Raw genomic sequence first — 21,639 nt, 5'->3', positions numbered from 1 at the left:
TATTTAAGAGACTGTGTGAATAATGTGAATACAATCTGAATAACAACTGGGGCCTGATAGAAGTTGTACCAAGTTCTTGTTTTTATGTTTCAGAGGACATTGCATACAATAGAAAAATGGCTCAAAACATTTTACTGGAGAGGTCTTGTTGGCAATCAGAATCATGTGAAAACTTCCCACTGTCAATAACTTGCAAAGGTTTAGCACTCGTGACAGTGAGAACTAAACTGGGCCAGTCAGTTATCAGTAGCAATTGAAAGGCTTTCATTACATTGGGACTGGAAAACTGTACTGCACTCAAAGTTTGAACTTTTATCCAACATCCACTATCATAGCCTACCATAAAAACAGCATGATATACATTTGAAAACACTTTCCAACATGCTGAAGCATATCCTATGACATTTCCCATGATATTGTCTTATTTGCTGCTTGGCCGCTTTCCACTGGCAAGGATTATTATCATGTGGCTGGGAATCAACGCCTAACAACCTCTGAAACTGTCCCAACAGCCCAGCACAAACAGCTACTGTGTTAAACCAACTTATGTAAGTCCTTCCAGACTAAAGGGTCACAGACACAATGCTAACTAATGTTCTAGAAATAAGTATATTGCCTCTAACAACATGCATTTGTATCCCAAAGCACATGAGAATTTAATTCAAGTGAGCCATGTTTATTGATGTTAATGTTGTTTGTGATTAGTGTTTTCCCATTTAGGACAGTACAGCCACCCATTACTTATCGGAGAAGCCCTCACTAAAACTTTCCTCCCTCACAGACAGTTTTCAAATACAGGTGTGCCGGGATGCGTGAGCAAACCAGACAAATTAGGAAATGAGGATCGGCCAGGAACTTCCAGAAAAACTAACATCTCCATGATGTTTTGTTTCCCTTTATGGGTTAACTATTATCACAGGATGTTATTCAATTATTTTCCACTTACTTGGCCCACTTATAAATGGCATGATGGGGGTGTTGTACCATGCTGTACCATATTAGCCATATTTCCTGGGACAACTAGAGCCTTGCACTGCATGTCTTGTTCTCTTTTTAGAGTCTGACTGGGGAAGGGGAAACCTCTGTTTTTGTTCACAGGCTGCTTTTAGTATCCTTAGAGAAATAATACTATGAGAACTGAACTGAACAAACTGATTTAGTATTGGGGGTACAGAAGGGTGACATGGGTTTTGAGATCATACATTTACATTGGAGAGCTTTATGTCACACTCAAAACAGTAACCCAGATATCAAACTTCTCAGCTTTTGTATGCACTTTGCCAAGATGTAGTTTCACTGTTGTTATCTTGAAACATTTAATGTAGGAAGCCCCCATCCCAAATCCATGCCCCACCTCTCCTCTCCTGGATGTTTGATGGTCCGTGACTAAAGAGAGCAGACTGTGGCCGTTTCAGCTCAGTGTCACCCTGGGTACCCCACAGATATCAATCAATATTCAAAGCCTGACAGAATTCTAAAATAATGGGTCCCATTTTGAACCATTGTACACACCCCAATCCCAGAGCCCAGTCTATAAGAGGTTGCTTCAGAGACATTGGGGTGGAGGAGGCAAACCTCTATGGAAATGGTTTTTCTCACTCACATTATAGACATTTCCCTACAGGCATTATGGTAAGGCATTATTGTATGCAGGAGGACACTTAAGACAGTGTGGAGTAGCTTAGTGGTTAAGAGTGTTTGGCCAGAAACTGCTAGTTCGAATCCCCAGGCCGACTATGACTAGGTGAAAAAGGCCCTTGAGCAAGGCACTTAACCCTAATTGCTCCTCTATGTCACTCTGGATAAGAGTGTCTGCTAAATGACTGAAATGAAAAGAAGTTTAGCTGTTTATCATACAGTACATCACACCTCATAAATTGAAATATGTTTATCACAAACTGTGGTACTACCAGAGATTGTATCAAATACTGGGGGCTAAAGTGTGCTAAAGTGTGTATTTGTGGGGGGCTGTGTGTGTGCAGAATGTTCATGGCAAATGTACATTTTGTGGCTCCATTTTCTACATATTTCAAAGCTTCTTTGAAATCATCTTGTGCTCAATCAGAATTGAACTAATTCAATTGATTAAGATTGGTCATGGCAATTGCTGACCCATGGTTTGAAAGATCAGAATGACATACACTGTCCTGATTTAGCCCTCCTCTGTAAGCTGCTAGCTAACCCAGTCACATCCCACAAATGGCATTCCACACAAGTCACATTTCAATTTTTTTCGAGCACTGTGAATACTAAGGCTGTTCTTGGGGAAAATCCACTTTCAGTACGTAAGCCATTACCGCGGTTACCAAAGCAATCAGTCAACAACCTATAACAACAGTAGGGACACAGCAGGGGATCTGGCCTCCCATCATGTAAAAGAAAGCAAGTCTCACTTCTCAGATCTAAACTCACCATGTAGGCCGACTCAGAAACAAAGCAGGCATTGGGAAAATATTCATCCACTCTCCACTTTTAAGCCTAAAATGACCAATTCAAACTCATTCTACTGAAACGAGTATGATAAAACTGTGTTGAATAGGCTTACAACATAAAAAGGAAAGGCTTTTTTAAAATCTACCTCTGAAAAGGATGATAGTGGTCTCATATACAGATATTGATGCTTTTGATGGCCACGGTTTGTGCCTTCCTTAGCCACAGTTTAATTTAACCACAACATACAGGTTTGTCATCATGGGCAGATTGGCGATTAAGAGTACACTGTGAATGGAATCCTTGGAGATCAAATGAACAGTGAATGAACGGACAGTGTCCTGATTGCCCATTGAAACTCCCATTCCTTTCCACTGCCTCGAACAGTTAGGTTTGGAACCATGTGAATTGTCCAAGAGGATGCAGACCCGCGGCCTGACATCGCACAATCTGACATCGCACAAGAATATCACCTGCCCTTCCCCAGAGCCTCTTTCACCACCAGCCACATGAGCCATGCGTGCCCTAGCCAAATCACTTTAAGTAATTTGCGGGACATTAACATTAAAGTTGATTTGACCCTCGTTCCAAATTTAGCCAATCTAACTAAACTTGTTGAGTGCCTCTTTGTAACATCTCTATTGGTGTCTAGGACAGAATACTGAATCTCAGATCAAGAATGTGAACATTTTGTTTCATGAATAAAGAGAGGTTGTTGTTCGCTAGGTTTCAGTGGAGAACAAAATTACTTAGGCTTTAATAACGTATCAGCTGCATCTTGCTGAGAGTGGAATTCAACTAAGCCCTGGGATGTAAAGTAATGTTCTCAGTGCTTAGTTATCATCAGAATGCTTGTCGAAGGTGCAAGTGATGTGAAGAATGTACACTCAGTGCAGACTGAGGAATGGGTGTTACTTTAGATTCCGTTGTGGTTACTAGATTCAAACTGGGATAGTTTGGAGCAAAAAGATAAAGAAGCATGCTGTGACTGCAATCTTTCTATCAGATTACTCTACTGGCGATAACATTAATTGCCAACAATTCATTCACAATCTGCCAACGGAGTAATGGGTTAACTCTACAGGTCAGGGTTTGTAACTTGTGAGAGACAGCCAATAGCTGACCAAGGGCAATAACACTGCTGGGTCATTAGCTAGCTGTGTCTTGTCTCAACTTAAGGCCCTGGCCGCTACACTTAACCCCAGGGGTCGGAGGTCGGCTGACACCAGACCTTGTTGATAACAAATTATTTCTGTTGAGTGGCTTCGTTAAGAAAAGGCTCAGTGACCTGGCTTGTTAAAGCAGGGTCCAGAACAGCCAAATGATCATTATATTGCAGGGGGGATACAGAGGTTGAGGAGACAGGTGCTCCTGCTAGAAAATAATACCTCATGCAGATGTCACTACTCACAAGCCTTAAAGCCTAATGAGAGGAACCCCCCCCCCCACCCCACCCCACCCCTCCAAAAAACAATGGAGAGGGGTGGTATTTGTGGTTCCAAAAAGAAATAGGCTAAACTAGTAATATCTGTTAATGAATCTAGGCCTTGAATTACTGTAAATACTAGAAATCAGATGAGTTATACATTTTTAAACATATTGTAAGAATTACATGGCACAGAATTATATGATGGAACAATGCCGTCTCTATAGTGAAACAAAAGCTCTTTGCAAGTTCCAGCAGAACATCTTCATTGTCATGACAACAACAAATCAGTTATGTAAGATAGATAGGATCTGACCCTGTACGTATTGTCCTTGGGAGTTTAGAAGAGCATGTAAACTCCAATCATCAGGGAGAAACAATCATGTCTGAATTCTCCACAGTTTAAATGTAGAGTAGGGAACCTTTACCAGAAAACCATTATCATTCTGACACCTACTAACTGTAGGTGTTAACATCCCAACCCAACTATTTTCACTGAAACCAGCCTCTTCTGTGTTCTTGGTGAGGGAAAGATTGATACATGCAGATAGCTGTGAATGCAGCTTTGGGGCAGTATGATTCTTACAATGTTCTTACAATGTTCTTATGTTATAGTGCAATGGTTTGCCATAACACAGCTTACTTTGTCAGTGCGTGACTATGCCACTAGTTCCTTTGTTACAGAATTAAATGGTTTTGGTTTGGGTATGTAATGATTTTGGTTTGGGAATGTAATGGTTTTGGTTTGGTTATGTAATGATTTTGGTTTGGGAATGTAATGATTTTGGTTTGGGTATGTAATGATTTTGGTTTGGGTATGTAATGGTTTTGGTTTGGGAATGTAATCATGTTGGTTTGGGTATGTAATGGTTTTGGTTTGGGTATGTAATCATGTTGGTTTGGGTATGTAATGGTTTTGGTTTGGGTATGTAATGGCTTTGATTTGGGTATGTAATCATGTTGGTTTGGGTATGTAATAATTTTGGTTTGGGAATGTAATGGTTTTGGTTTGGTTATGTAATGATTTTGGTTTGGGAATGTAATGATTTTGGTTTGGGAATGTAATGGTTTTGGTTTGGGAATGTAGTGGTTTTGGTTTGGGAATGTAATGATTTTGGTTTGGGAATGTAATGGTTTTGGTTTGGGAATGTAATAGTTTTGGTTTGGGTATGTAATCATGTTGGTTTGGGTATGTAATAATTTTGGTTTGGGTATGTAATGGCTTTGATTTGGGTAAGTAATGGTTTTGGTTTGGGTATGTAATCATGTTGGTTTGGGTATGTAATGGTTTTGGTTTGGGTATGTAATCATGTTGGTTTGGGTATGTAATGGTTTTGGTTTGGGTATGGAATCATGTTAGTTTGGGTATGTAATCATTTTGGGTTGGGTATGTAATGGTTTTGTCATGATGTGTTTTGTGAGACAGAGGAAAGTGTGGCTGACTGATTAGAGGGCTTCAGCTAAAATAACAATTAGGCAAATTGTCTGAGTAAATTATTTTCAAGTCGGTGCAAGTAAATTAACAACATAAATCTTCATCAGGATTGCTTTCATTAGAGCTTTCTTTCCTTCTCCCAGTTTTCTTGGAAACATCATGTCATAAACTTTGATGTAATAAATCAGTTGATGAACAATTATTAAATCATATTAGATTGACCAATGACCATCCAAGATTGATGTTAACTTCTCCATGATCCTTTAAAGAAACCACATCCAATTTCAAACTCTGTTCTGGAGGAATATGGTGCAGTTGCATATCAACTGATATCAGCTCATAATAGCATATTGTGTCAGGTATTTGTGGGGATGTCTGGCATGGTCAACATGCCAACAGGGTACACCTTGCTAGCGCTAACCTTGTCTCCAGCAGGCCCAGTTCATGAAGTCTGCCACAGATTAGCATCTAGACAGGGTGCTGAGAGTAATGTGATACAGGGTCTATGGAAAGGCCTTAACAGACCCCAGTGGTTGATGACAGCTAAACATCAAACAGACTTGCAAGGTATTCACCTATGACCTTATTGCTAAACTTCACTGTCACAGTGCCACTACTTATTGTTAGGTATCAGCCATGAAAGGATGTTTACCATTCGTTTTGCAATATTTTATAAATATTTATTTCCTTTATTTAATTAGGCGAGTCAGTTAAGAACACATTCTTATTTTTAATGACGACCTAGGAACAGTGGGTTAACTGCCTTGTTCAAGGGGAGAACGAACTTGTCAGCTCAGGGATTTGATCTTGATCTTGCAACCGTTCGGTTACATGTCCAAGGCAGTTAACACACTGATTTTTTTTTTCAATTTTCCCCAACTTGTCTCATTGAGTCAGAACAAAATTAAGGCCAACTCAAAAATGACAATTTATTGCAACACTCTAAATGAAACACTTGTGGAATTGGTTATACAAACTTCTTTTTTTTACAGTATGTAGAGGAGCTATCCCCAGCAAGCTTGATAAAATGATTGCAATATAGCTGACATGCCATCATATTCAGTAGCTCTAATAAAAATAAAAATAAACAGTGCTACTGGAAAAGTCTATGGCAGTTCAGCTAGTCGCCATAAAAATGGCGAGGATAAGAAGTTTAACGCAGCGGTTCAGTGAGGGATTTTAAGGAGTCAGATTTCCATGTCCATGGGCCAGTGACTCACTGAAGAACTGAGAATGTCTTTGTTCGATTGGTGGGTTTACTCCAGGCTGAGAGAGAGAGAGAGAGAGAGAGAGAGAGAGAGAGAGAGAAAGAGAGAGCGCGCGCGCGGGAGAGAGCTTGAGAGTGCACTCAGTCGCAGGAGATGCAAAGGTCCGCAGGAGACAGAGCGCGTGAGAGAGCAGATTCCAGCTCTAAGCACGTTAAGGACCATTTTGAATGATTGGATTTTGCAAATCGAGCCCAAAATGATTATTCGGTAAGGGTGTTTATTTGAATGTTTTGTGCTTAATTTTGAAGACCAAAAAAGTTTCGGGCTAACTCACCTAACATAATTTGCTTATCTCCAGCATGTCCAGGTGGTCTCTGGTTATTCATCTCGTCCTGCTGTATCACTTTTCTACTGCGGTTGAGGTCATTGAAGGTAAGACGTTTTGAAATGTAAGTATTCATAATTAATATAGGTCTATTTGATGTTTTTTTTTCGGGGAGATAGGCTACTTGGAAGTGCTGTATGTGATTCTCAAAGCCTAGGCTATTGACCTGCTACGTGTTCCGCGGTAAAGAATGTCTTGACTCTGACTACTCTTGGAATGAACATGGGCTAATTGAAAGACAAAAGTATCTTCTTTTCAAATAGCCTTCATTATGTGAAATTGGTTACATACAGTATGTCAAATTGATAAAGGCTACATGATCACTTTGCGAGGAAGTTGATTTAAAGCTTGAATCCTTAGCTGCTAAATCGATTTTTGGACCTATAAATGAATGTTATACTCTATACCCATTGATTGTTGAAAAATATAACGTATAAATGCCTCGTGAGCTTAGTTCAACTGTTCTACCCCATCAGAACCAATCATATAAGCTTGTTTTACTCCAATGTTTGTAAACTATGTAAATGTAAACACACACTGTATAGCCTCAAAACATGATTCAAACTCTAATTTGGATGGCCAGTCCTTGCATCCATAGCTCTGTCTATGAAGTTGAGAGTGGTTACGTTTCTCCAGGCCATCCCTCGGCTTTTTACTAAAACAGAGGCTGGGCAACTGCTTTGTTATTGTTTCAATTAAAGCCACAGTGCCGGTCATAATTACGTTATTCCTGTGTTTTATATCATATTGTACAACAGGTGATGAAACTAACTGCAAAAGTGTGAAAAAATGTAATCAGTGTTATTTCCTTATACATGCTTTCCGAAAGTATTCACACCCCTTGATTTTTCCACATGTTGTTGTGTTACAGCCTGTATTAAATGTGGATACAATTTAGATTTTTTTTCACTGGCCTACACACAATGCCCCATAATGTCAAAGTGGACTATGTTCATCCAAATTAATTAAAAATGAAAAGCTGAAATGTCTTGAGTCAATAAGTACTCAGCCCCTTTGTTGTGTCAAGCTTAAATAAGTGCTTAACAAGTCTATGTGAGTCTGGGTAATTATGGGTAATTGATTGCAGACTGGTGAGAAAATAAATCAGTTTAATAATTTTTCAATTCAGTTTTAGCTTTGAATGGTGACATCACCATGCTGTAAATTGGTTAATAGACCAATAACAAAGAGAGTACCAAATCTCGATACCAATAACAGTGATTTTTTTGTTTTTCCCTCCCCACTCAGACCACTCCCAGACATTTGCTAAAAACCTACTTTTGCCCATTTTAATGGAATTATATTACAGTACTGTACTTAATTGTTACCCAGAAATGAAATGATTTGATGTTGAATATAAAAACGTCTGCATTGGGCCTTTAAGGACTCTGGCATTAAGGTGTGAGATGTAAGCCTATTTAGTTTTATTTTAGTGTACATTACATTGGACCACCCAGGCTTCAGATGCTTTTCAAATGACCCGTCAGCTGAAAATGTTACCTCCACACTGAAAGTTGAATGCAACTATTTTATTGTATGAATAGCTGAAGGCAACTATTTGATAAACAGATTCAGAGCTAGTCTGAGTTATATGATCATATGACGTCCTTATGTGGACCTGCATTTTTTGCATATGTATTCAAAATAATATGTGAGTCACATACAGTACAATACGTATAAATGAACACTTTTTAGAGTGTATAGATATCCCCCCCCTTCCAATTTAGCATGTCTAATTGATTGAATTTGTTTCAATAGGTCCTCATATACTGTGCTATAGGATGTGGTTCTATTGCTTGTTTGATGGGACATGGTCTCCTCCCCATCCTCATGTGTGCACAGTGGACCTGGAAGCAGTGGTCTGGTTAAACACAGCACCTGGGTGTGAACTGGTGTGGTCACTTCTTATGTAAATTAGGTCTTCCCTCTTGTCCACATGCTTGTAATGCTGACCATGCCCGTGTGGAAAAGTGACTTTGAAGTGGGAGAGGAGGAAAACACTCCCAGCCCATTCTCTCGATGGGTTTTAGACAGGGACGTGAGAGGGAGGGATGATATTGGGGTGTTTCTCCAACCCTGTGTGACAGGGTTTAAATACGGTTTCTGTGTTTACAGAGCTGCACATTCACTGGGTTTAAGTCAAACCAAGAAAGCCAAAAACATCCCCTCTGGCTACAGACTAATGTTGATTGAGTTGGTGAGCAGATATTATCCATTTATGCTTCAGCTTGCCATCTCAGACAAGTGCACTATTGTGGAACCTTATGAAGTAAGGTTCACTAGGACATTGTTATTACCATAGAGATATAACTGTGCTGTTATCTAAGGTTGTTACTTTATCATCAACCTGACTCTGCACAGTACCATCTGTTGAACACAGACTTAAGTTAATCGCTGAAGGGCTATTCAGAAATACATATTTCATTTTCAATCTGCTGTCTAATGGAGTGGCTCTGGAGAATATCATGTTAACTATGCCTCGAGTCAAATTAGAATAAAGAATACCAAAAGCCTGTATAATAACATCATTCTGATTCGCAATGTGCAGTTTTGAGATGTCTGCGTTAAAACATGGGAATGTGTGTATGTGTAGGAATGTCGTAATTCTAAAAATAATCATCACTCGATTGCCAAAACATCTGGTAATTAAGATGTGAAAGGCAACAGGGATTGTGTCGTCTTCCCACAAAACACACTGCTAACTGAAGTATAAAAAAAAATATGACTGAGGACTTCATCATTTTACAGTCAAGTCTATTTCACAGATTTTTAAATGTTTTATTGGGGCCGAATATTACTGCCTTTCACATTTGATATTAGTTTAGTGCAGTTCCTCACGAAGGAACTCATGTTTAGTCAATAAAGTACAGTGAAGTGACCCCCAGTGGGAGTTTTCTTTCGAAGCCCAGTTAATATGTTGAACAATTCACAGTATTAACCTTATTCAAAGATTTATGGGCTAAGAAATTCCCTCCACTTCTTGGAAAGGGTCCCAGTAAGCTCCATTTACAGTATATTGCCATGAAGAACAGAATTGTGTTTAAAGACCAACTGTAAAAGTTGTCAATGAGCTATAATGTAACGGTTAGCTTTAGTTTTGAGGAGAAAAGCCACTCAATGGAAAGTTATTTTCCTTTTTGGGACGTTGACGTGAATACAATATTTTCCATGTGCTCAAAATGTGTTATTTTGTAGACGTGAGGTTTCCTCCTTGGTTACATCTGTTGAAAAGGCTAGTAAGTACACTCCTCATCTAAAGATGATCCACATTTGAATGTGAAGGCAATCTTGTGTCTGCCTTAGAAAACTGTAAGTGACATGAGTTCATACGAGAATCTTATCTGATTACAATCATAGAGCAATCTTAGAGGGAAATGTGTTTTTAGACAAACAACACATGAAGCTTTAAATTCACTAGAATTCATTAAAATCAGGGGTCAAATGAAGGGGAACATAAAGTATAGTGTTCCTGGAGGCTCCATGGGGGGCACTCAGCACTCTCCCTCTCTCTCTCTCTCTGTCTGCTGCTGCTCCGTCCTGTAAAGTTGTGGAAACACGCCCAGTGAAAGGGAACCCTGGCCATTATGCAGCTGTGTTGGGGACGACCTGACACAGATTCATAGAGAGATTACACTGGCATGGAGAATGAATGACTAGATGTACCTCCTGTCAACACCTCACATTTAGGCTGCAACATCCCAAATGGAATAGGGTGCCATTCCCTTTATAGTGCACTACTTTTGACTAGGAGAGTGTTATTCCTGCTGGGTGGTGTCTTCTCTCTCATCTGTGAACTCTTGCTCTGATTGGTCTGCTTGTGTTTGTGTTTGTGCTGCATAGATCACCTATTGTTAGATTATAGCAGCATCTCACCACCTCATCAAAGTGCTGTCTCATGAGAACCATTGAATGAACTAGACCAGGTGACACATTTAACATCCCAGGTGTGTTTAAACTCTACACTGTTCTCGATGTTAGGTAGAGGTTAACCAAACGTAGTATGTGTAAAATAAATTAAAACCTGTCAGGGGAGGTTCTCTTCTGCACAGTTCAACCAATCCAGGAGCAGGAGTTAAGATGTCACCTGGTTAATGTTAAAAAGCAGAAGTCGTGTCAGAGGCTCTCTTTCCATTTCCCCTGAAAACTTGAACATTCGGTTGTTGGGGACTCTACAGAGGCTAGTTAGAGGTGAACATGAGCTCAAAATGAACTTGTAAGATCATACATTCTGCTGGCATATGGGTATATTTACACCAAATGACTCCAGTCTTCTCCTGTGAGACCATAATTAGAGGAGAGTGTGACTGTGGGGCTACAAATCATTGAGATACCAGTCGACACTAGACAGTGATGATCACAGTGACAGTTCATAGTTTGAGGGCACGTTACTAAGTTATCTCACTTGTACATTTGACCTCTTTCACTCCTGTACATTTGACCCTTTTCACTCCCTACAAAGGGAGATTTATGAATGAACTCTGCTGGTGCTGAATCACTGCTCAGTCACTGTAACAAATCTGTCTCAGTCTGAACAATAATCTAAAGAGGTTTGTTTTACTGGACTGTTTTCCTGTGTGGACATAATGTTGCCACATTCTGTTGTGACGTGATGCCACCAGTGCTGTATGATTTCCGATTGGTTGAGTGAGTCAGTGAAATGGCTAGATAGTCTTTATAGAGCGGACTGAAAGACAAAACCAGACCCAGAGGCATTGTGTTCTTTTTACCTGCCAAAGTATGTGTGTGTGTGTCTGTGTGTGTGCGCATGCATTTGTGTACTTCTTGTTTTTGGAAAGGGCTTGCTTGTCTGAACCCTGATACACTGCTAACTCTTCTGTCCTGTTGTGTTGTGAAGGGACCCTTGGCAGACCCAGAGAGACGGCGCAGGCCCTCCTTTGTCTGACCCAAATAAGCATGAGTGGCAGACCACACAATGCATCTCAACAGGTCTCTCTGCCCAGCCATTCCTACTAATTGTGGGAACAGCGTTGCAGCAGAAACGTCCCTAGTGAACTGTACTGTACTCCCAGATGTTATTAGGAATCTAGTTATTAAACAATTTATTGCATTAATGGTAATGTAGTACTTTAGCTGGCCTGACCTCCCACTCACCTTTACCCCAGGTTAGAAGGTATTCATTTAGAATTAGATAAATAAACTAATCTGATGCTCATTACCCAGCAAGACAGGTGATGTTTCAGAAAATGTTCATGTTAATTACATTGATCTTTAAAGGTGTGCCCTTAAGGCTGACCCTGAGCTCTGTTTGTTATTGCTTCCAATGAGGGCACGAAATGAAATATGGCCGTGTTAGCCCTTGTAGTGCTACTGTACTGTAGACCTGTGTTCAGGTCAGCCCAGCCTCTCTATACAGCCTGTGATAGCCCAAATGTAAATAGTTACACCCAGGCACAGGAAGACATGGCCATGAATGAACTATTCTCAACTGAAACATGATGTAGAGGTGTTTAAGAGATGAATAGGACTGGGGGGCATTTAAATGCAATCACTTAGATTGTAGACAGGAAATCAGAAAATGAGAGGGTGGTCTCATAAAAGTTGTGGTCTAATGTGTCATGTTTCAGGCTGAGAAGTTGTGTTTAGGTAGTGGCTTACAGCTGGGCCAACAAGAGGACTGGCCACAGAAGTGTCTCCTAGCCAACCTTCACAAATGTCCATAGACAAGAAACCTCATGATATTCATATAATACAATGTGTTGATTGGAGATTCAATAGAATTCTCCCATTCAAACTCGTGTAAAATCCCACATATTTGGGGCGTTTGAGCTAGTTCAAACAATTACACAATTGACAATGGGAGTGAACCTACAAGGCCACCACGGACCAAATGAGCTCATAAAGGGTAGATCAACCATGAGAGACCACTTGTCTATAGGACTTACCACATTGACTCGCCTATTCAGCTCTCCCAATTATCTGGGGCACGCATTACCCAATGGAAAAAACACATCAATGAGCACATGGCCCTCCTCTGTCCCCTACTACGCTTGTCTTCAGGCGATGGTGGGCTTGGGGTGCGGGTGGGGATAAGGGTGGGGGTTAGGGTAAGGTCGGGGGACACTTGAAACAATACAAAACTAAGTGTACTGTATTTCAGTGGGCCAGATGTCAAGATTGACCAAGGCTTAGCCCGCATGCCAGGCTTAGTATTGTCAGAGGACACACAGCTGTTGAAAGAGACTTTGACATTCAAGAGTTAATTGAAGTTAATACTAAAACGTTGCTGGAATGTTTCATGCCTTGTATTATTCAATCTGTGGACATTAGTGTACACATCGTACAACTGAAGGATTCCTGATCAATATCACATTTTATTGGTCACATACACATGGTTAGCAGATGTTAATGCGAGTGTAGCGAAATGCTTGTGCTTCTAGTTCCGACCGTGCAGTAATATCTAACAAGTAATGTAACAATTTCACAACAACTACCTTATACACACAAGTGTAAAGGAATGAATAAGAATATGTACATGTAAATATATGGATAAGCGATGGCCATGCGGCATAGACAAGATACAGTAGATGGTATAGAGTACAGTATATACATATGAGAAGAGTAATGTAGAATATGTAAAAATGATATAAAGTGGCATTGTTTAAAGTGACCAGTGAAACATTTATTACATCTAATTTTTTATTATTAAAGTGGCTAGAGATTTGAGTCAGTATGTTGGCAGCAGCCAGTCAATGTTAGTGATGGCTGTTTAACAGTCTGATGGTCTTGAGATATAAGCTGTTTTTTAGACTCTCAGTCCCAGCTTTGATGCACCTGTACTGACCTCACCTTCTGGATGATATCGGGGTGAACAGGCAGTGGCTCGGGTGGTTGTTGTCCTTGATGATCTTTTTGGCCTTCCTGTGACATCGGGTGATGTAGGTGTCCTGGAGGGCAGGTAGTTTGCCCCCGGTGATGCGTTGTGCAGACCGAACTACCCTCTGGAGAGCCTTATGGTTGTGGGCGGAGCAGTTGCCGTACCAGGCGGTGATACAGCAGGACAGGATGCTCTCGATTGTGCATCTGTAAAGGTTTGTGAGTGTTTTCGGTGACAAGCCACATTTCTTCAGCCTCCTGAGGTTGAAGAGGCGCTGTTGCACCTTCTTCACCACGCTGTCTGTGTGGGTGGACCATTTCAGTTTCTCCGTGAGGTGTATGCAGAGGAACTTAAAACGTTCCACCTTCTCCACTACTGTCCCGTCGATGTGGATAGGGGGGGTGCTCCCTCTGCTGTTTCCTGAAGTCCACGATCATCTCCTTCATTTTGTTGACGTTGAGTGAGAGGTTATTTTCCTTGACACCACACTCTGAGGGCCCTCACCTCCTCCCCGTAGGCTGTCTCGTCGTTGTTGGTAATCAAGCCTACCACTGTAGTGTTATCTGCAAACTTGACGATCGAGTTGGAGGTGTTCATGTGTTATGTGCTCTGATAACTTCCAAAATAACTTGCATTTAACATAGGTTTATATTATTGACCTCACTGTAATGCATTTAATACAAGTCATTCCACTCAATCAGCCAATGCCAGACACTGTGTATCTTCTTTACTCAATTACCAATGGCTGCAGGCAACTGCTGTCCACCATCCCTACATGGCTGTCACAGCACACAGCCACACGCTTTAGGCCACTGTCTGTATCTGAGGAGAGGAGAATGTCTGAGGTTGGGTAATTCTCCTCTCATGACTTTCTTTAAAGCTAATAGAATTGGCTGGACGACCTGCCCTGAACATCACAACCACTTTGGTCAAAAGAGACCCTCTCTGTACTCACTCTGTGGAGAGCTGTGTCGCTTTATCCACTAAGTTCACTCAAGGTTATCTAGAGCCAATGCCAAACTCTGGATTCATGGCATAGAGGCATATCCTCAAATACAAGGCGCCTTTGGGATATTTCAATTTGCTGCTGAGCCACGTTACTGCTCTTCACGGTTGTGACAGTCGGTAAGACGAAGTTCAAAGTACTTTTCTGTATACGTTACCCACTGTCAACTGAAGACCTGTAAGTAAGCCGTTCGATTAGTGAACATACTCACTCAAGGACATTGATTGTCTATCAGTAACATCAACATCAGGTTTAGTCTATTGCTACACTCAATCTGCACTCTGTGGTTTACACAAAATGGCAGGGTCACCACCCAGGCTTAGTATTTTGGAAATACAGTTTTGTATCTCAACCGCATAGGTTGATGTCTCACAAGGGTCAGATATAGCTGTGCCTTAATAATCCTTTGTTGGCTTTTTGGCTTTTCATTCTTTCTCTGAGGACATTCTAGAACAGGCATTCTTATTGTGAGGTCAGCTTTCTGGCCACCCCCAGGTTAGGTAACAACACACCCACTCATAGGCTCTATCTTCTCTCTGTTTTGGGGCTTTTCCCACCATACTTAGTCTGTCTCCTGGGACCCCTCTTCCCAGCCCAGGTTAACTGTGATTGATCCCTGAGTGACAATAGAGGAGCTCCCTAGTTCTAAAATAATTGATTGAAGAAAATGCATTCACTCTCTCCCCCCCCCCCTTTTCAGCTCTGACCTGCAGGTGGTCACTGTGTCTTTAGCTGGGTGTTGGGGAGACAGGAGGTGTCTTCAGCTCTAGCATTCTTTACATTCTCTGGATTTCACCTTCCCTGAGGGAGGCAGTCTGCATCACAATAAGGATGGGCAGGTCTTAGTCCTACCTAATCACAAACAAAGCATATGTCAAAACCCCCTAGGACTGGTTTACACACATGGGCTGGCAGGTAGCCTAGTGCGAAAGAGCATTGGGCCAGTAACTGAAAGGTTGCTGGTTCGAATCCCTGAGCCGACTGGGGGAAAAATCTGCCAATGTACCCTTGAGCAAGGCAGTTAACCATGTAAATCGCTCTACTTCCACTTTTAATCCAATACATAGGTTTTGGCGAGGTGAACTGCCACACTAGGAGTTGTTGTAGGGGTTAAGCGCCTTGCTCAAGGGCAGGACTTTGGCATCTAGGATTTGGGGATTTTTTCCTATTGCTGTTTTCCTAGCAATAGGAAAACAGACCTGCAATCGAGGCTGCATTGAGTTGGATCGCTAGGAGGGAGAGGGAACTTATGTATCTATGTGTGGAGGGAGAGTTTAAAGGTGACATGTTCTATTATTACCTGTCCGAGAGTGGAGAACAGTCACACACTGTCTACCTCTCCACTGGTCTCCATACCTAGCTCTTATATCTAGACAGGGATTGGGATTTTATGTTCCTCTGACACAATAAATACATTGGCTACCGTATGGACATCCTACATACTCTGTCCTCAAAGTGGATTGGTCCAACTGTAAATTCAAAGGAATGTTTTATGCTTTTTATGTCAAGTTGGCATTTTGTCCATAGTAACGCCCTTTTATTTGAATGTCATGTGGCAGTTTTATGCCGTTGAGATTTGATGTAGTTTTATTAAAGACATTGGCCAGCCCTCAGATAAAATTTAGGCTGAACTGAATGTATACAGTGCATTCAGAAAGTATTCAGACCCATTGACCTTTTCCACATTTTGTTACTTTATTCAGCTTCCCTTTGTAGTCTGTAATAGTTTGCAAACCCTGCCACATCCGACGAGTGTAGTACGATTCAATCTTGTCCCGAAGCCACTCATGCGTTGTCTTGGCTGTGTGCTTAGGGTCGTTGTCCTGATGGAAGGTGAACCTTTGCCCCAGTCTGAGGTCTTGAGTGCTCTGGAGCAGGTTTTCATCAAGGATCTCTCTGTACTTTCATCTTTCCCTCCATCCTGACTAGTCTCCCAGTCCCTGCTGCTGGAAAACATTCCCAACAGCATGATGCTGCCACCACCATGCTTCACTGTAGGGATGGTGCTAGGTTTCCTCTGGACTTGACGCTTGGCATTCAGGCCAAAGAGTTTAATCTTGGTTTCATCAGACCAAATAATCTTGTTTCTCATGGTACGAGAGTCCTTTAGGTGCCTTTTGGCAAACTTCAAGCGGGCTGTCCAGCCTTACTGAGGAGTGGCTACCTTAGTATTTAAAAAAGGGATTTCTGTTTTTTATTTGTGATACATTTGCAAAATATTCTAAAGACCTGTTTTCACTTTAAATTTTTCAATTGTGTGTAGATTGACGTGGAAATGTTTTTATTAAATCCATTTTAGGATAAGGCTGTAACGTAACAAAATGTGGGAAAAGTCAAGGGGTCTGAATACTTTCCTTACTGTAAACAACTGGTGAGGATAGTTACTGGAGAAGGGATCTCCTGAATATCCTAACGTCTGGTGGTATACTAAAAATTGATTATTTATCAAGGAAAATAATATTCAAAGAAGAATAGAACATCAGAATGTTGGTCTTGCTACATGATGGGACAAATCTATTTTTGAGAAAGAGACTGAGATCATACTGAACTAGAGGCCGGTGGGCCCACGTGTCTGACTAAATCACCCCAATAAATCCAGACTGAACTAGAGGCCGGTGGGCCCACGTGTCTGACTAAATCACTTCAATAAATCCAGACTGAACTAGAGGCAAAGTGGGCCCACGTGTCTGACTAAATCACCCCAATAAATCCGGACTGAACTAGAGGCCGGTGGGCCCACGTGTCTGACTAAATCACTTCAATAAATCCAGACTGAATTAGAGGCAAAGTGGGCCCACGTGTCTGACTAAATCACCCCAATAAATCCAGACTGAACTAGAGGCCGGTGGGCCCACGTGTCTGACTAAATCACCCCAATAAATCCGGACTGAACTAGAGGCCGGTGGGCCCACGTGTCTGACTAAATCACTTCAATAAATCCAGACTGAACTAGAGGCAAAGTGGGCCCACGTGTCTGACTAAATCACCCCAATAAATCCAGACTGAACTAGAGGCCGGTGGGCCCACGTGTCTGACTAAATCACCCCAATAAATCCGGACTGAACTAGAGGTCGGTGGGCCCACGTGTCTGACTAAATCACCCCAATAAATCCAGACTGAACTAGAGGCCAGTGGGCCCACGTGTCTGACTAAATCACCCCAATAAATCCAGACTGAACTAGAGGCCGGTGGGCCCACGTGTCTGACTAAATCACCCCAATAAATCCAGACTGAACTAGAGGCCGGTGGGCCCACATGTCTGACTAAATCACCCCAATAAATCCAGACTGAACTAGAGGCCGGTGGGCCCACGTGTCTGACTAAATCACCCCAATAAATCCAGACTGAACTAGAGGCCGGTGGGCCCACGTGTCTGACTAAATCACCCCAATTAAACCAGACTGCTTTTGATCTGCTGCCCATAATAATGATACAATATTTGAGGAGCTCTTGATGAGAGAGCTTCCCAGTGATGGTGATTTAATGTGGCGAAGCTCTGTTTTTCTTCACCCGTGAAGCCTCCTTTGCTTTGCTAAATGATTAGTGAGAACTGACCTCTTGTCAAGGTTGGCTGTCAGGTTGGCTCTTCTCTTTAGTGAGACCTGAACCCTACTGACATCACATTGGTCAATCTAAAGTGGCAGAGACTGCTGTGATTAGCTGTGGGTTGTATGAATTTACGACTGTGCTGTAAGCTATAGGCAGTCCCAGTTGGTGTTCATGTAATATTAAGGAATTCCCCTTGACCACGCCCACAAATTGGGGAAAACCATCATTCTTTCCTATTGACCACCACTGTAAAAGAGGCAACATCGTCGTTGCTTTTTTTGTTATAGAGAAATAACAAAACGTAGAAAACACAGCTATGGTGTTGTTCAATGTACATGTAGACAGGTCAAAAATCCTGACCTACGGTTCGAAATGCTCCAACGTAGAGAAATAGAGCCTGCAAGAAGAGCCCTGTGGCTTCAGGCTATTTGGTGTTGGAGAGGAAAAGGGGCATAAGGGAAGCCAAACAGTATAACTGTTCTATAAGTAGTGAGAACGTTAGGGAGCAGGCAATGTTGAGCAGGCAATACATCAGTCCTCATTGTTCATTGCAATGGGCATTTAAATCACTTTGGGCCAAAGCTCTTCTATACATGTGATGAAGTTGCAGGTGTTACTATATTACTATATCGTCAAAGGTCTTGTGTGCTGTTTCCCTTTGGAAAATTACAGTCTCATCTCTGTGTGAATAGATTCACAACATGCTTCAGCTGATGGCTCGTGACAATAAACCAATTAATGGATGTTGTGGGGGCATTTAAGTGAGACTGAGGTTAGTGGTTACCTTCCCTGGCCTCCTAGCCCCCTGCCCCCTAGTCCCCCTGGGTAAGACTGGAATTAGAGAGGGGTGCAACATGGATCCCCAGAACAGCCTTACAAAAAATACTACCACCAGGGGGCAGGCAAACCAGGGCTTCCTTTCTTCCTCTCTGCTTTTCTCCAGATTACAGTAAATCCATCATCTGGTCCATTTAGCAAACTTCTAGTCCCTCATTAGGACCACGGTAGCCCCAGTGTCCAGTCTCTTTAGTATGGAGTCCATCCATAGCACCTCTGTGGATTGCTGTGAAATGATAATGCACTGTCTATTCCAAGTCCTGGTTGAAATATCCAAACATGCACATCACAGTAACAGTTAGTGTTCAATGGATGATTGTGTATAGGTAATCTTACTGTGCATTTTAATGGGTACCGTTACTGTTAATGACGCAATATCTGAACAGTGTGTTCCTCTGTTACATATAAATGATTGGTCCGGAGTGGGCTCATCCTCTTCTGTGTGTGTGTGTGTGTGTGTGTGTGTGTGTGTGTGTGTGTGTGTGTGTGTGTGTGTGTGTGTGTGTGTGTGTGTGTGTGCGCGTGCGTGCGTGCGCTGCTGGCAGGGCTGTCAGGACCTGTCCCTAGGCCCCATCCTCATCCCCTCAACACACAACACCAGAGCCATGAGTACTGAGTAGCGGAAGAGGCTTCTCTTTGTCACTATGCCTGCCTGCCTGTCTGCCCAGCCCCTCTGATCACTGAACTGTGCAGGCTTGGCACAAACCCATCTCCTCTCCTCCTCTCCTCCGTGCCTTGTTTCTCCTCCCCTCTTTTGTCACAGTTCAGCTTTACACTCTCCCATGTCAAATCAGTGCCCATGGCCCCTCAAAGTCAGACAGCCACTGATTGGCAGATTCCTGGCCCTGTACTATTTGCCCTAGTTGAGCATTTCTGTCAATCATTTAAAAAACTGTGGAGATGTACCTATACACCTGTACTTCTATTGAGTTTATTAATGGACATGAATGCAACTGACTGAGGATAGGTAATATGTTAAATGCCAAATGTTGTAGAAACCGTTAATGTTCAATTTAATTATTTGTTCGTTTGTGGTGCCTTTTTTACAGAATACTTTTGAGATCTTGTAGTCCTGATTTCTGTCCCTGGGGGATTGAAAAATATGTGCAGTGCTCACCATGTCCTTATAAGCACGAAATATCTCTTCCAGGAGCCTAGCCAATGTCGCAGTGCCCATTATTGAACATTCTTCCAACTGACCACCATTTGTTTTGTAAGCAAAGACCAGTGATAGACAGTTCCTTCATGTTCAGTAAGCTGTAGTAGAGTTGGTGATAGTGGTATACGGAGGGGGATAGCATTACTCAAGAGGGCTGTGACTTACATGCTCTTAACACACCCACTGTGATGCGAGCCGGACATAGTGTAGAGATACTGCTGTGCTGGATGTATAGTAGAGCTGCTGCTGCTGTGCCGCCTGTGAAATACCTAAGTCTGCATGGTGCTGAGGAGCAGGGGTCACTGCTAGACACTGAGCAGAGCAGAGGAGGACCAGGAAGGGAGAGCGAGAGGAGAGAGAGAGCGAGAGGAGAGAGTGGCTCACAAACAAAGAGAAAGAGAGAGAGAGAGCGAGAGAGAGCATAAAGTGAGAGAGTTAACATAGATAGAAGCAGGGAAGAGAGGGGAGGCTAAGAGCTGAACTGTTCTGCTGAGAACATACATCTTGTTGAAGTTTTGAGTCAGTACTTGGAGCATCAGGACAGGATGGCTCTCCTGCGTCTTTACAGTCTGCTGCTGCTCATGGCTCCTGTTCATGGCCAGTGGTGGAGTGCTTTCCTGGGGAAAGCACAGGAGATGACCACACAGCCCCTCAACACCGTCCCCACAACCACCCAGGTATTGTGGACCACAGAAGGGACAGAGGTGGGCCAGGTGGGGACTCAGACGGAGGTCTTCACCACTGCACCTGTTCAGAGTACCCCGCTACAGAGCATACAGGAGCCTGCTGGTGATGGAACCACAGAGATCAAGCCCAAGGCTAAGAAAATATCTCTGAAAATGTGGAAGAGTCGTGGTGAGTTAGTCTGGAGTATGCTGGGTGATGTAGTTGTTTCAGTTTTATTTCCGTGGTGGGATTCTGTCCAAAAAGTTGTCTTTATGTTGTGGTTAAATAACAATCAGTTCTGTTACTGGTTCTGTACATTAGTGTTTGCAATTTCAATGAAAGAGAACCAATGCAGTAACGATTTAGCATAATGCTCTGAAAACTCTTTCCTGAAGGAATCTGAAGACACTGACACGTGGCAGCTGTGGATCTGTGGACTCATGGTGGTTCATTATTTTTGTTAAAGTAGTCTCAAACTGATACTTGTAGTGGGATCATGACAGGGATTAGTTAGTGTGTTCCCCCACAGCTTGAGTGCGGCTACGCTTTTTTAGCTTGTCTAATTGAGGCTGTGCGTTGTCGAGGGGAGTAGGCTTGTGGTTTCCTGCTAGCCCCTTGGTTTCCAATGTTAATCCCTATCACATGATATTATAATAATAGGATTAGGGCCAGGGGCCTTCCTGGAACCTGGAGAAATTGGGGT

The 21,639-nt window shown here is 42.2% G+C and overlaps 1 protein-coding gene across 8 annotated transcripts in view; it reads left to right on the top strand.

The window, feature by feature from the left end:
- The first annotated feature begins 6,629 nt into the window (after positions 1-6,629).
- The window catches only part of LOC139386613 (collagen alpha-1(XV) chain-like), a 39,866-nt gene continuing 24,856 nt past the window's right edge, over positions 6,630-21,639 (top strand). For 4 of the 8 annotated variants that reach the window (XM_071132328.1, XM_071132326.1, XM_071132327.1 and 1 more), the window contains exon 1: positions 20,472-21,125. In XM_071132328.1, the coding sequence (XP_070988429.1) occupies positions 20,816-21,125 (310 nt within the window). In that variant the 5' untranslated portion in view covers positions 20,472-20,815. Of the gene's footprint in view, positions 6,767-6,857; positions 6,932-20,471; positions 21,126-21,639 lie in introns of those variants that run through there. The other 4 variants (XM_071132329.1, XM_071132330.1, XM_071132331.1 and 1 more) reach the window with 3 other exon arrangements.

Source organism: Oncorhynchus clarkii, chromosome 28 (genome assembly GCF_045791955.1).
Source record: "Oncorhynchus clarkii lewisi isolate Uvic-CL-2024 chromosome 28, UVic_Ocla_1.0, whole genome shotgun sequence".
In the NCBI taxonomy this organism is placed as follows: Eukaryota; Metazoa; Chordata; class Actinopteri; order Salmoniformes; family Salmonidae; genus Oncorhynchus; species Oncorhynchus clarkii.
This window is presented reverse-complemented; position numbering and strand designations above follow the sequence as displayed.